Genomic DNA, 15,640 nt, shown 5'->3' with positions numbered 1-15,640 from the left:
GCACTTACTGTTCACCAGCTGTCAAGCACTGCGGGTTTCCCCTATATCTTTGATAACATCTCTCTGAGTCCCTTAGTTTGTACAGCCTGCCATCCCCGAGTTATTCTTTACCTATGAAGAGTGGAACTGCAAGAGGATGGCTGGGGCAAAGGGTCCAAAAGGATCTTCCACCTGCTGCCAAGCTGGTTCCACAATGACCCCAACAACAGCCTGACCACACACAGTCACAGCTGTCCACGGTCTAACAAATACACTCAGTCACTTCCGTGGACTGGAACGAACTTGCTCTCTCCTGAGGCCACTGCTGTCACTGCCAGGTTAAAGGACAGACGACAGATTTCAGGGCCCAATCAGTAACAACCAAGCCACACCCCTAACTAGCAAGAGACCTGTGTGACAGGCACCTCCCTACATTTTATACCACACCAACTACCAAGGAGGGGGCACCACTGTGTATTAAGAGGGCAGGGAAGGGTGAAACACCTCAGCCAAGACCAATGGCTAGTAAGATGTGGACTTGGGTTTCTGTCAACCTAACAGGAGGTAAACTGAGGCAAGCTCAAGTTCCCAGAAATTGAGTTTATTCGGGAACTGCAGAGGAACTGGAATTCGGGACACCCAGACCGCAGCGAGCTACTGGAGAGTCCGCTGGAGGTTTGGGACGGGCTGCTTCTATGGGCAGAGTGCAGAAGGGGAACCCAATCAGGGGCCACGCGGCAGGGCCACTTGCTCGTAGACGGGAGAGATTAAGTTCTGATCTTCTGCAAATCAAGCACTTACAAGACGTCAGTCTCACAACTTTCAGAGGGCGCATGCGTGAGATTCTCCACTTCATACCTTTCATTTTGTTTTAGATTAAATGTTCTCACATCCCCGTTCTGCTCAAGGACTTTTGCAGAGAGCATCGCTGATCAACCTTCCTGTAATGGGGATCTTGCTTAGTCATATGCGTCCCTCGGACCTGAGGACCATCCTCAGGTGTCCTGCCCCACGTAGCAAAACGGCAGGCCAACACGTGGCCTCATTTGAACAACAAAAGGACCGAGAAATGGGGAATCTATGTCATGCTCCTCCAACATGGTCAGCTGAGCTTCAGGGTAAGCCTTGGAAAGGAAAAGAACTTGATTCTGCACATGCACCTGGGAGGAAGACGCGTGCCTACTGACACAGGCAGGATGCATTTAACGAGGATTACACCCAGGGCCAGAAGTCCAATCGCAGCTGTTGACACTTTTCAACCAGTCCCCAGCTGCCTATGTTTAAAAGTTTGAAAATGTCCCAGGTCCTGGGGGCTTGGTCCACTTCAATTAAGTTTCCTAATATCTGTCATTACTTGTAGTTCTCGTGTGACTTCCCCAATCTGTTAACATAAAAACGGCCTCCTTCCCCCAGCAGGGCACAAGCTCCTTGTTGATGGGCAGGGAGGGCGTTTGCTAAGACTTCTCCCACGAGGCTGTCTGTCTGGGGCTGATATTCAGAAGCTCTACCAGCAGCACTGAAGGTGGGGGCCACGACTACGGAGAATCCGAGCTGCCGCTTCCGCTGCTCCCCGCACAGGGACAGGCTCCGGTGAAGGCACGTGCAAATCCCTTCCCACCTGCCACGTGATGTCTGTGGGTGTCCACCCAAGGTTGGACCCACCCCAGCTCTTTGAAGTTGGCAGAGGAAAGGGCCCTGACGGGGTGCGTAGTGGTGGAAAGGTCTTTCCTGACCTTGGCGACGGCTCCACGTCCTTTCCATGCGAGGGGGAGTTTGGAGTATACGTTTCTTCCACATAGAAAGAAAGAACCGCTGTTTTCTAAATACAGGGCGTAAGCGGGCCCTTTTGCCCAGACTCTTTCTCATGATTAAAAACAGACATTTACACACAACACACGAGACCTGGCGTCAGTGTGGTGGGAACGGTTAGGAGAGCACCTCGATTGTGAAGCATGTGGAGCAGTGGGGGAAGACGGCTGTTGCGGGTGAGGTTCTGACGGAGCCCGGGATTCCCCAGGGAGAAGGCAGGCTGAAGGAAGTTCCACCACCCGCCGGCTTTCTGACCAGTCCCAGGAGGTACTGCTGCAGTTTTCATTACCCCACTAGAGAAAGCCACCTGCCAAACCCTAATGGCCCGCTGGGTAAATTAAAATGTCTTGGGGGGCTGGTGGTGGTACAAACAGGCTTCCCTGGGTTGGATTTCAGACAGTTTGGAACGAGCAAGGTAAGCACTTTCTGTGGCCTTGCTGATGTTTCCCACCAAAATCTATTCATAACTGTTACTGTTTTCCTAGTGGATCAATAGTTTCATTTGTGTTCAGGCGTCAGTAAAGGAAATTTTAGATTTACTGGCAGGACTGGCTTATTACTGGGTCCACAGCAGAGCCCCCTTTCTTCCGACTACCAATAGCCTTTAGGTTTCCAATTCTGCTTTCTTTCAGAGGCCAGCTGGGGTCCCTCCCTGGTTATTCCCTCAGGTCCTCGCTAGGGGGAGCCGCAGCCTTCTCCAACATGACAGTTTCGGTCTATGGAGCGCATAAGGATGGCGTTTTCTGCAGCGGCATCAGCAAGGTGGTTTCTTCTGGCTTCCAGATTTTTTGCAGTGATGATACGATAGGACGGATTTACTGTGGTTCCTCCAACTACTGGCGCTGGAGTCAAAACCTTGGTTGTCTCTTTTTTGGTGTCACCTTCTGGGGTAGGAGCCAACTGATCGGCTGGACTGACAACGTCAGGGGGGAACCATCTCTTATTTTGTTCAGGTTCTTTTGACTAACTGGGTAAGTCCTTGTTTAAGCCATTTACACATCGAAAGCCACCTGGGTGGATTCAACATCTACTATGGAAGCCTGGAATTTCCTTAGAAACAAACGAACAACAAGAAAACCAGCCTGGAGTCTGCTTCTAGTCAGGACACAGTCAGCGGGCTTTGGGGCCTGAACCTTATCCCAGACCATGGGCGTGGGTCTAGGATGGCTTCATGCAGACTTTTGGCTGTGCCACGAGCGTGGTCATATAAAAGGCTGGTGGTGGGTTTAGTTGAAACCCTAGAAGTGGTGCGGTTTTCCCAACCGGCAGTTCTAATCCAGCACGGGGTGTGATCTTCTCCAGTAAGTGTGTGGACTGACTGACAGATCGGAGGCCAGGCTGGTCGGTGAGTCACATGTGTGAATTTCTAGCGAACAGGAGCCTGTTACCTTGGGAAAGTCCTTCAGTTCAGCCCTGAGCTCGGCTCCTGTCCTGAGCGGAGGAAGTTTGCGGTGGTTTAGCAGGATCGTCACAAGGTCTAATTTTGAAAGTGACACTTTCAATGAGCCTGGCTGGTGGTTTCAGAGACAGGAAAGAAAGGAAGTTCAGATAGAGGGGAGGAGTAGGAGGCGGCCAAGAGGGCCCTGGAGGAGGGACCCGTGGGGGTGGGAGAGACCTCAGCCAGCACCAAGAGGCCTCTGCAGGTTTGTTTTACCACCTTTACTTGTGTATTTGCTTCAGTCCATTTGGAAATAGTACTTCGTAACGAGGTAATTTTAGAATCCTGAATCTGTTTAGAAGCTTCCAGTTACCAATTACAATAAACATCCCATTTGGATGATTTAATCTTGCATTCTTCTTAGTTCTAAGTGATGCTGAAGGAGATCGGTCCATTTAGTACCCAACATGCATGAGGAAGGACAGTGGTTTTTTTAACATAAACTGGCTGGGGTTACTGAGGTGGGGCCACCCTCACAGCACTGAGGGGACTGGGGTCCCATTACCAAATCCAGAACAGAAGGTACAGCTGCCCTTGAACGACGCAGCATTTAGGGGTGCCAACCACCCAACCACAGTCGAAAATCCACGTATAACCTAAGCCAGCCCTCTGCATCCATGGACTCCCAACTGCGGATAGAAAATGCGGTTGGCCCTTGAATAGCACAGGTTTAAATGGTGCTGGTCAAACCCGTCTCAGTCAGGGGTCAGCTGTACTCACCAGAAGGACAACCTGTCCCTATCCAGATCCGGAATGAAGTCGGGGAGCTTGAGATCGGGGGGCACCACACTCAATCCCGAGGCTCGTCGTTCCTTGGTGGCTGTTGCTTTCGGATCCCACTTCTGACACCATGTAACACCAACCTAAAAGGAAAGAGGCAAACTGAGGCGAGCTCAAGTTCCCAGAAATCAAGTTTATTCGGGAACTGCAGAGGAACTGGAATTCGGGACACCCAGACTGCAGCGAGCTACTGGAGAGTCCTCCGGAGGTTTGGGACAGGCTGCTTCTGTGGGCAGAGTGCAGAACGGGAACCCAAGCAGGTGCCATGCGGCAGGGTCACTGGTTAGTAGACGGGGAGAGATTAAGTTCTGATCTTCTGCAAATCAAGCACTTACAAGACGTCCGTCTGTCTTTACGTGTCAGTTTTCTGAGGGCGCATGTGAGATTCTCCACTTCTGCCCTTCGTTCCGTTTTGAATTAAATCCTCTCACATGTCCAATCCAGACCCTCCTGTCCTTTCCCTACCAGCACCACCCACTTCACTTCCTGCTGCCACTTCCACCTGCTCAGCTCAACAGCCCAGTCAGGGTCAGGATCCTGCAGTTCCACAGCATTTCCAAGAAATCCACTGTTTAGAAGCAGTGTGAAAACACTCCTTCTATCCTGTTCAATATGTAGTCCCAGGGCCTGAAACAGCATCTGGTGCAACAAAATCTCTGCTGAGTAAATAAACACACTGTTGCAAGACACAGACCAAAGGTTAGCCTTCCCATGTAATGACACCACTGCAACTTAATAAATCCCATCAATACGATCCACTGAATTTCCATCTATGTGAAGGCATGTGCTATTTAATCCTATTTTTGGCAACACAGGGCAAAGCAGTTAAATTAAACCCAACACAAAATTCTCCCCCCCCCCAAAAAAAAAAGCCCAATCAAGGATAGAAAAACAAAATGAGTTTAAGCAATGGGAATACAACAAGCCCAGAACTCAACGTCTAGAACAAAGCAGACACACAATAAATAACATGCTTTTGATCTGGAGTTGAACTCTATCTTATCATTTCCTAGTTCTGTGATCTTAGTTTCAACATCCATACACTAGAAAGTACCTCCCTGAGAGGTATCGTAAAGACAGAACCGCATGCGTAAAGTACCTAGTATGTGACCCATTCCAGGTCTCTTTCCACTTTGACTGCAATATGCTTATAGATCATTGTTTCTACGGCTTGGTATGAAACCAACAAATCAAGTTAAACATTGTTCCCTTTAAGGAAAAATAATGGAGAGTGATGATGTATTATAAACAAGATGGAGTTCAATTAGTCAAGTTTCACCAACATAATTTATTTTTGTTCAGCAATCCCTACTAAAGTTAAAATAGAAAGTTACAAGGAACTACCAAATTTGAGGTTTGAGAAATATAACCACCCACTTGTTTTAAATACTGACACGCTGCGTTTAATCAATTTTATGACATCATCATCAGGTTCTCCTACTTCTAAAAGGCAATTGAGTTAAAATATGAAAGGGACACCAGGCAGGAGAATATTCTAAAATTTCAAAAGAACACAGTAGGTAGGGCAGGTTCCCTCCCAGGGTCAAAACCTTTGAGCCTACAATTCTAAATGTCACTGGCATGCAGATTTGCATAATTACACGAATGAATGTTTTGCTTTTATTTATATGACACTTCACAATCCTGTTTATGGATTAAGTTATTTTTACCCCAACTAATAAAACTTTTTATGGAGAAAGTAAAAATAATTTTTATAGCAAATTATCCAACATAACTTCAAATTCCTAATTTTAAATGGAAAACATTTAGTCTACAGCTAGAGTAATATTATTTCAAATCAGGCCACTTTTGAGAAAGAAGACGTAAGCTGGGAAATATAGCTGCCCTTCACGAAACTAAAATTTTTATACATTTATCATTCCTTAGTCGAGTCAACGGTCCTCATTGTCTTCCCATGAGATAACTGAAGGATTAAAGTTAACTTACATGTAATCAGTGTCCGTAAGACTTTAAAACTTCATTATAATCTAGAAATCTTATTAAGTTAGGGTGCTAGTTAAATAGACCCTGTAGCACAATCAGTTGGTTCACAGAAAAACCTGAAGGACGGAGATCCCACCCTATCGGCCCTGGGGGACAGGTCCACATCCTCCAGGACCTCAGAAGGGACAGAGTCAGGACATCCAAATGTCTCCGCCCACAAAACCTGGCCAATATGTGACGCCCTGGGATAGTGGTGATGTCACTTATATTGCCCCATCAACAGATTCTTTACCCAGTCTATCACTCCATTCCTTAGTATCAGAAAATAATTGTGTTGGATCCAATACACCAGCAGGTAAATGAAAACAAATCTAAAGTAAACAACTAAATAACTTTATGTAAGTTTTCAAACTCATGGTAAATGTGCTTGCTAATTAATCTGCAATGTCTTAGCAATTTAAGAAAAGGTGTCCAGGTCCTACACTCAGATAGTTTTGAAATTATCTTCAAAGTAATTTCGAATCACATGCAATGATTGATAATCTAATATAGGTATATAATCTTTTCTGGCATTTATCAAAACAAATTTAAAAACACACATTTACACATGAACTAGAATAGGCAATAGCGCACCTAGATGTTACTTACGGGGGATCACCACTTCCGTGTATGTCTGAAACTACTTCTCATCATGTGGTTAAAAAAGAACGTATGACTGATACTCGTGTCTTCCCACTGAAGAACAAGCTGTACGAGGGCCGGGGCCTGTCCACCGGCTCGACACGGCCGTCCCTGCGCCCAGCCCAGGACCAGGCAGGACGGAGCCAAGCTCTCCGTGCCCCGTTCTCTCCCTCCCTGCAGCTGAGTGCCAGTGTTACCTGCACACGCATGGCTTCAGGGACCCCGCACACTCCTTAGCTTCCCCCAAGCAGTTTCTGAAGACACCAGGCACGCAAGTCTGCTCACAAGATCTAACTGCCACCGGACAGGTGAGGACAGTCTTTTCAGAAACTCGCTAGAGACCAAGCCTTCAACTTTCAGGAAGAAAGTAAAAAACTATTTCCTTTCCTTAACCAAAACTCTATTTTACCTCGAGCCACAATGTTTCTTCATTGCTACAGCGTCTATTTCCTCCTCTGCTCGCTTTTCTCTGCGATTCATTAGTATGTGACTGAGAAAGGCAAACATTTAAAAGTTCTTCTTAACCCTGTACTTGAAGATCTTGTCACCTTATCATTGAGGGTTTCCTGTCTCCACCCTATGTAAAATCGTACCCCCACACCCCTATGCCTTCTCTCTACTTCTCAAAAACACCCACCACCATCTAACCTGTCCGTCTCCCACTGCGGAAATACGTAAGAGAGGTCTGTCCCGTCCTTCAGGGCACATCCCCTTACCGAGAACCAGCAGGCAGAAGGTGCTCATGAATGAACCCATATGCAAAGTACTGGAAAGTTACATTGTGATAACTGGGTAAACAAGTCATGTTTCAAATTGTAACAACTGCATTCTTCTAACCTCTGCACATAAATATTTAAAGTGTACAGTTGATCTTCCTACCACAAAACTGTTAAACAAAAATCATCTCATTTTGTTTTTGAATAGGCTTTTTTGGATAATAATAAAGTACACTATTAATAAATAAAAGTCCCGCAGACCCAGAGTGGAAGCACATTGAGTTACAACAGCTGACAGAGCTCATTTGTAAGAGGAAATTTAAGGCTACACAGTGGTCAAGATCAAGAGGAAAAGATCACAAAGCGATCTTTTGTAGTTTTCTTACTACAAAAACACCTGTCTCTCCTGTTACTAAATACTCATGAAACTCAAAATTCAATGGCAACCAAAGTAAAGCAGCCTTGTTGTCACCTGAAGAGGGCAGCGTAGAAAGCCAATGGCCACCAAATGAAAGAAATCTACGTCACCACAAATTATTTCTTAAAAGTTTCATGAAGTCAAAGACCCCATTCTTCACCTCCCACTAATAAGGGTTTCCCAGTTACTGTGCGCTCATGGGCAAATCTCACCATTGGAGTAATTTAGGGAGTCAAGTATTTGCTAAACCAGGAGATACCATGCAAAGTAAGCTAAGGCCAGAGGAGCCATTTCCTGCAATGATTCCCCATCAGCTACTTCCTACTTCTAAAATCATGCCAGTGGCAGAACAGTCAAATGAAGTAATGTCAGCCTTTTACTTTCGATGCCTAAATACATCTGAAAAACAAAAAAGTAAGCACTCCTCAAATAGTAATCCCGAACAAGCTCCCAAGCTCCTCACTGCTGCCTTGTTATTCAAGTACAGACCGCCAGTGGGAAGTATCAGCTTCGAGCTGTACCAGCTTTTGCCGATTTCACACAGCCCATGGCACCTAGAACTTTGGGAATTTCAATCACCCTCCTGCCCACAGATACTATTTCTTCCAAAACAAAAAGAAATTTAGGTTCTCTGGCAGAATCTTTGGAAGTACAGCATGAGTTTATCAAAAACGGTTTTAAAACATTTGAAAACTGCAGACAACAGAAAGGAAGAAAAATAAACTAAAAGTAAGTAATTCTGAGCTCTATATTGCCATTTATACATGTACATTTGAGGTCACTTCCTCCTGCTGCTAAAAGACTACCAACTGCTAAAAAGAAGAACAATGGCAAAGACTTCAATCCTAACCCCAGCTGGTTTGAGAACTGCAGGCACAGGAACTGGTATGCTCTCAGCACCAAGTGGCTGTTAAAAACCCAGACAGGTTCGTGGAAATAACACAGCCTAACTCGAAGTACTAATCTCTGTATAAAATTATGAACTACAGACAAAATCTCTAAACTCAAAACACCACAGAAGAATCTGATAATGTGAATGGTGAATTCACAAAAGTACAATGCCTGAACATTTTTAGAGGACAACAATCTTAAATGTATCCTTCTCAGAATTCAGTTTACTGAGGTTATCAAAACAAAAATGATAAAATCAGCTATCACAAATAATTTCTCCAATCACTATTCTATACTTGTTCTGAAAAATAACAAAGTTCACAAAAGTGTTTAGATGTTATCTTATGACAGGCCCAGATGACTGCAGATGTTCTAACCCAGGGGTGTTCAAGCTGCAGCCCGCGGGCCATTTTTAATTGGCCCGCAGCAAATTCTAAAAATATATTTAGTTTACTTAAATAAACCAGGTGAGGCAATACATACTTCACCTCGAGTGAGTGGCTCGGCTGTTTGTGTATTTTACCACATATGGCCATTGGTAAAAAACGTTGAAAAAAGTTTGGATACCCCGGTTCTAAATCATAACACTGATCAAACGGGGCGGGGGCAGTGAGGGGGGACAAGGGGGTGGCAGGAGACTGCAAATGTATGTGTAATAATAAGTATTTAAGACAGCACTATAGTGGTGAAATAATTGTTTTATAGAATTACAAATAATTATTTTGAGACTTATTCTCATCATATCATGAGAAGAGGCCTTAAAATTCTAATGAAAATGTCCCCAAGGAAACTTGGGAGGGTTACAATTCTATTACCTGTTTTATCTATAAAATGAGTCCCTTTTGTCACTATAATTCTTTAAGAAATTAAGTTTTGCAGTCGTATTTTTATGGACCAAAAAAGGTCTTATCTTCAACGGATCCTTTCAGGTCTCTGAAAAAATAGGATAATTTAGTTCCAAAGATGAAAGAAAAAAGTTTCCTTGTCCCCAAACAAGGAAAACAAACTGAAAAAATTCATTTTCTGGGGTTTCTTTTTCCTGCCAATTCCACCTTAGTAAGTGAACCACTACTAGGTAACTCTAATTTTTAAACCATCTTCCTCTTCTTTAGTCACTGGTTTAATTTCTGGAATACATCCCTATTCCTCCACCACCTTTATTGTTTATTCCACTAGTAACTGCTAATTGAAGTCTGAAATAATTTCCAGATTTTACTACGAGAAGCATTTGGCATTCTGTGGAACCACTGAACCTCGAGCTGGCAATGATCAGCCAGCTCAAATGCTCATAAACTAGACCTCAGTTAGGCTCAGGGCAGTAACAAAAACATAATTCTACGTTAAAACTTCTTCCATGCCCTCTACAAAAGCAGTAAAGCTGGGCAAAGTTAAAACTGCCTGCATTTTAATCCAAGTTGTCACCCCGGCCAAGGCATCATACTTAAATAACGTCCCGGGCCTTAAGTTTCCTGAGGAGCCAAATGGGAAAACAACAGCACCATCTCCGAGTTAGTAGATTATCATGAAATGAACTAACACAGGCAAAGAGACTGGAGGCATCCGTGGTGTGTGGTAACTGCCATTCGTCCCTCAGCGTACAGTTATTACTGCAGGAAGGCAGTAACTTCAAGAAAAGACTTCTTAACTCTCAGGTCCAACAGCCTCGCCTGCACACCTGCACAAGAGAACACCCACAAGCCCCTTTCCAGACGGGACACGCAGCAAGACGGAGCAGGAACTGCTGGAGAAAGTGAAGCAGAGGGGACACACGAGCCCGGCCCTGACGAACGCATCCTGCGGCCGCCTCCTGCCGGCTCTCGCAGCAGGTTCAGCGCACAGGCGCCCGCGCGGTCACCTGACCGGCCCTGGGGAGTGAAGTTCTCGCGCGGGACTCAGGCTTTGATAGGGAACGACCGCGGACGATGCAGCCCTTTCCTGGAAGGAGCAGAAAGCATTCAGGAAGGGAGGCGTAGGGCACCAAGTGGCCAACGCCTGTCACCGTCTCTGAACCGAGAAACGCCGGAACTTGCCCACCCGCAGCGCGCACGGCTGGTTAAACCTCTTATCTCTTGGGGAAGGTTCTGCTCCTCTCCTGACGGATGACGGTGAGGAGCGAAGCAGGCTGCTGCCCCCCCTGCCCGCTGCGTCGAGCCCGTCAGTGTCCGGTGCGTCCGTTAGTCCGCTGTGCGGCCCGCGTCGCCCCTCGCTCTCACCACACGGCCCCGACAGCGGCCAGGAACCCCGCGAGGTCTCCGTCTCCCCACCAAACCCAAAACCTCCAGCCGACAGGCTTCAGGAGCCCGGCAGCCGAGGCTCGCGGTCACGCTCGCCCCAGGGAGAGGTCGAGTTCCGAAAACAAAGGCCTTTCGGCGGCTCAGCGCTCACGGGAGCCCAGCCCGCTCCGGACGCGGCTCTCATGGGAGGCACGGGAGGAGCCCGGCCCGCACCCTAACCTTCCCCGCGACGCCGCGCGGGAACAAAGCGCCTGCTGACCTTCAGGGCCGCGCCGAGGGCGGGCGGAGCGGGGAGGGACACCCGCCGCCACCCGCCTCCCCGCCGCGGGCCCGGCCTCCCCCGAGGCCCGCCGCCGCCGCCCCGGGCACTCCGGGCCCCGCCCCTGCCGCCGCGGTTTCCCGAGATGGCGGCCCCGGCCTGTCCCCCGCACTCCCAGCCTGGTCCCCGGCCCCCGGCCCGGGCGGCCGCCGCAGCACGCCGTTACCTGGCCAAGCACCCGCTCCGCAACTCACGCCTCCTGCAGCAGTGGCGGCGGCACTGGCTCCGCTCGCTCCGCTCGCTCCTGGGATTTCGCCGCCGTAGCCATCAACAACGTCGCCTCCCATTGGCCGAGCCTCCTGGCCCCGCCCTCCGCGAGCAAGACAGGCTGCGATTGGACTGACTCGGCGCAAGTCAACTACGCTTCGGCGCCGCCGGAGATGACCAATCAAAAGCTGCGCCGCGCTCAGACGCTCGCGCCTGCATTCCTTCCGCCTCTTTAAGGGGCGGGGGCGCACGGAGGCCACGTGGAGGGCGTTCACTGCAGCCCACCCTGCCGCCGGTACCACCGAGCCCCGTAGGACCCTGCGGCAGCTCTCGTGCCCTCCTGGCCCGTCCAGGTCGGCTCCACCCCCAGTGACCCGCGCGCTGGCCCCGCTGACCCCCGGCTCCCCCTCCGCCTCCCCTCTCCCCTCCTCAAATCCGCTGGCTCTTGCTGCCTCCTGGGCGTCGCAGGTGGGGTGCACCCTAACGTTCCCACCCCCGCCCTCCTCTCGCACACACACGGTCTCCCCGGGGCAGCCCAGGTCAGTGCCCCTCGGCGACTCCGCCTGGCGCCGGCTGTGCGGACCCGGCGGGCCGGGAGCAGCTGCAGGCTGGGTGCGGTGTGGCCGCTGGGGCTGGGGGTCGTCACAGTGCGTGGGAAAGGCTGGAACTGAAGACAACTGGAGTGTGATGGTTGGGTTGCAAGACCAACCCCCCAGGCCCGGGCTTCTGAGTCGCTACATTTCTACGCTCTACCTGCAGCCGGGGGTTTTCATTTAGTTCATTTTTTCAGAACTTCTTTTGGGTGGGACTGCTTTTGAAACAGTTTCTAATGTTTACAGCAAGCTGTTCTTGTCCCAGGATGTTTAAGGAGGTGGGGGAGGGGTGGGGACATCCGGAGACTCCAGGCTGAGGAGCTAAGGACGAAAGGTCAAGGTGGCCAGGGGGCGCCCAGGTGTGGCCCACACTTCGGAGCCCAGCCTCTGCTCCGGTGTGTCCGTGTTGGGAGGCTGCGCGTGTGATTCCTACTTGCCTTACTTGGATTTCTGGCTTTTCTGTAATGGCCTTGCTTTACTGTTGGCCAGGGTGGGGGGCAGGGGTCATACACTATAAAAGACAGGAATGGGAGCATTTTGAAGTTTGAAGGTCTTTCCTCATCCTATTTAATAAAGGCTCAAATCCACCTAAGCCCCTGGGTCTGGCCCGCCTGGATGTCCGTCGGGGATTGGTGCAGGTGGCATCCAGCTGAGGAGCCCCCCCACCCCACCAGTGGTAGTCAGGAGGCTGCCCGGTGGGCAGGCAGCTGGGCCTGGTCCTTGGGGGGAATCTAATATGGGTGGACCAGCTGTGGGGTGTGGCCTTTCCCTGGGTCACTTTGGTGAGTTGGGAAGGTGGGTGATGTCCACCCAAAGCCTTTCTGTTTGTGACAGTGTTGAGAATGCCGTTTTAATTCCCTGTGGCCGCCACAGCAAAGTGCCCTAAACTGGCTTAGAAGACACAACAGTCATGGATTCTCTCCCTGTCCCAGAGGCTAGCAGGCAGAAATCAAGGCGAGGTGTCAGCAGGGCTGGGCTCCCACCAAAGGCTCTCGGGGAGGGTCCTTCCTGCCTCTTCCAGCTTCTGGGGCTCCAGGCGTCCCTGGGCTGGCGGCTGCATCACCAGTCTCTGCCTCCGTCTTCACACAGCCTTCTCTGTGACCCTGTGTGTCCTCTTAAAGGACACTCCAGTCACTGCATTAGCACACACCCTAATGGCTTCATCTTATTTGATTACATCTGCAGACTCTTCCAAATGTCAGGTGCACAGGTGTGTGTAGGGGTGCCCTGGCCAGCGGGCATGCAGCAGAGAGCAGGGATGAGAGGGCAGGTATTCCGGCACTGCACCACTGGGGCCAAATCGCGGCTCCAGCCCACTCTGATACAAGCGTCACCTCCAGTGCTGACAAATGATTATTGCTAGGTTTTCTGTGCTTTTCAGAATAAATAAGATGTCTGGATGTCAAGTAATCCTTTTCAGTGCTCAAGTTGTCCCAGACTTGGCCAGTGGAAGTGCCGGAGGCTTTTTACTTTTCAATAATGAGACTCCAGAGACGCTGCAATAGGGAGAGGTCTCCTGGGTCCCGTGTGCCCTTCACGGTTTTCCTGATGGTTCTGTCTTGCCTCGCCAGAGCGGCACTGTGTTGTGTGGCTGTCATGTTGTCTGTCACAGGCGCAGATTCATGCAGCACCACTGCCACCGAGACCCAGAACCCCTAACCCCTGGGGACACTAATCTGCTCCATCTCGGTAGTTTTGGGATCTTGAGAACGTGTAAGTGGAATCATACAGCACGTGACCTATGTGGTCGGCTCTTCCACGTGGCACAATGCCTTTGAGGTCCTTCCAGCTGTCGTGTATCACTCGTTTGTCCCCGTGTCCTTTTTACACGACCCCGTTCGTCTCTGAAAGCTTCCCTTTTGGGCCCCACATGGTCTGGAGTCTCCCTGTGCTTCTGCTCAGGCCTGGAATTGGCCATTTTTCCAAAGAGAGGGCTGGCATTTAGACAAACCTGGCTCTGCGGGCACTCGTGGTGACCAATCTGTCCGCCTCTCAGTCTACACAGCCAAGAAATACCTATTGTTTAAATGTCAAGTGTTGTTTAACATCAGTGATTTTCCTTAACATCCTTGATTTTATATTTAGAACACACCCCACTGAAAGATGTACAGGAAAGTGTCCAACTCCCAAATCCGTTGAAGAAGCCCTTTCTCACTGGGTTTTGTGGCAGACAGTACTTTCCGCAAGAGTTGCAATGGTATTTCCAGCCCCTCACATTCCCCCTGGGAGCCCCGCCACACCCCTCCCGGGGAGGTATCTCCACACCCTCTCGTAGAGCATGGGCCTCTGGGAGGAGGACGGTGCAAGTCATCCTGTGACTTCTGAGGTCAGATCCTCACAAGCCTACAGCTTATCTCTAGGGACAGGCACCTTTTGAGCTGCCAGCTGCCACACACTGGCCGACAAGCTGGACACCACACCCAAGCAGCCCCAGCTTTGAGTCTCCCCGCCCAGGGGTGGGCATGACTGCAGACCTGCCCTGACTGCGCCCCCGGGGGGAGACCCTAACCCTTCACCAGCTGACTGTGCCCAGGGGGTGGACCCTGACCCAGAAGCGCCCGGGGAAACCAGTTAACCCACAACCATCAGATGAGATGATGATTGTCGTTTTCAGCCACCTGCCACCTTTTGGGGTTGTTTGTTATGTAGCAGTAGGTAACTGGCAGGAGTTTGTTTCACTTTGTTTGGGGCCTTTTTTTTCTTACTGGTTTAATTTTTTGTATGTGACACGTTTCCACGGTTCAGCAGTGGGGCAGAGCCCGTCCTCACTGTCTCATAGCCGTCATGCCCATGTGTGACTGGGTGCTCCCAGGACTCCGTTGACAGACAGCTGGTCCCGACACTGCAGCGAGCAGCACGTGCACATTTCACATCACACTGGGCAGCTGTGTCTTTCAGGCAGTGTCATACAAGGGACCAAGGGACAAAGGACGAGCATGCCCACAGCTGGGCCCTCCATACTGGCCCCCAGGGGTTGTGTGGCTTTGCACTGCCATCACTGACGCCTGGGAACAGACAGTGATTTCCAACCTGAGTTCCCAGCACCGGTGACTCGATTGTTTGTCTCGATGGAGCCGAGCGGATGCCAGGCTTTTGCAGGCGTGGAGCGGGTCCTGGCTCTGCCGGTGCCCTCAGTCAAGGAGGGCGAAGCTGCTTGAGTTCAGGTGCTGAGTCTGAGCCCCAGCGGGCAAGAATGCATGAGCAGGGTGCACGCAGGCACGCCCCACTGGGGCCTGGGGACAGATAACTGCTCTGCTATGCTGAGACCTGCCCCTTAGCTGTCAGCTGACAGATGCTGGACCCACGGCAGTGCTGAGCCAGCCAGCCCTGTGCAGCCCAAGCGTGGGGCTGCTGTGGGGACGGCAGCGCTGACTCATCAGAACCCTTTTGTGTGGGGCTCAGTGGGCTTGGTCGGTTTGAGCCTGCCTTTTTCCTACTCTAATACCTCCCAATGTGCACACACCAGAAATCAGCAGCCAGCACTGTGAATGCAGGAGCGATTCTAGGCAGGCGGCGGGGCGGAGGCAGCTCAGCTGACCCAGCACCCCGAGCACTGCAGGCGGACCTGCTGAGCCAGCCGCCCGCCGGCTGCCCCCCGGTGCTGTGTGCAGGCGACAGAGAAAGCGCCGGC

General features: G+C 50.2%; 1 protein-coding gene and 1 long non-coding RNA gene across 5 annotated transcripts in view; both read right to left on the bottom strand.

Annotated features, from left to right (window-relative positions):
• NAP1L4 (nucleosome assembly protein 1 like 4) overlaps positions 1-11,466 on the bottom strand; it is a 38,926-nt gene extending 27,460 nt beyond the window's left edge. Inside the window, exon 1 of one of the 4 annotated variants that reach the window (XM_019755643.2) lies at positions 11,376-11,466. Coding sequence is in view for 1 of the 4 variants with exons in the window: in XM_019755645.2 (XP_019611204.1) it covers positions 10,332-10,449 (118 nt within the window). In the remaining 3 variants the exon portion in view is untranslated. Of the gene's footprint in view, positions 1-3,946; positions 4,090-10,331; positions 10,592-11,375 lie in introns of those variants that run through there. The other 3 variants (XM_019755642.2, XM_019755645.2, XM_019755646.2) reach the window with 3 other exon arrangements.
• Positions 3,947-4,467, bottom strand: LOC141572303 (uncharacterized). The gene is made up of 2 exons (XR_012497677.1): positions 4,342-4,467; positions 3,947-4,089 (listed from the first exon to the last, which is right to left on the bottom strand). It is a non-coding gene; the product is annotated as an uncharacterized LOC141572303 (long non-coding RNA).
• Positions 11,467-15,640: the final 4,174 nt, after the last annotated feature.

Source organism: Rhinolophus sinicus, linkage group LG06, assembly GCF_036562045.2.
Source record: "Rhinolophus sinicus isolate RSC01 linkage group LG06, ASM3656204v1, whole genome shotgun sequence".
Lineage (NCBI taxonomy): Eukaryota > Metazoa > Chordata > Mammalia > Chiroptera > Rhinolophidae > Rhinolophus > Rhinolophus sinicus.
The sequence above is the reverse complement of the archived record's forward strand: the minus strand, read 5'-3'. Positions and strand labels throughout refer to the sequence as shown.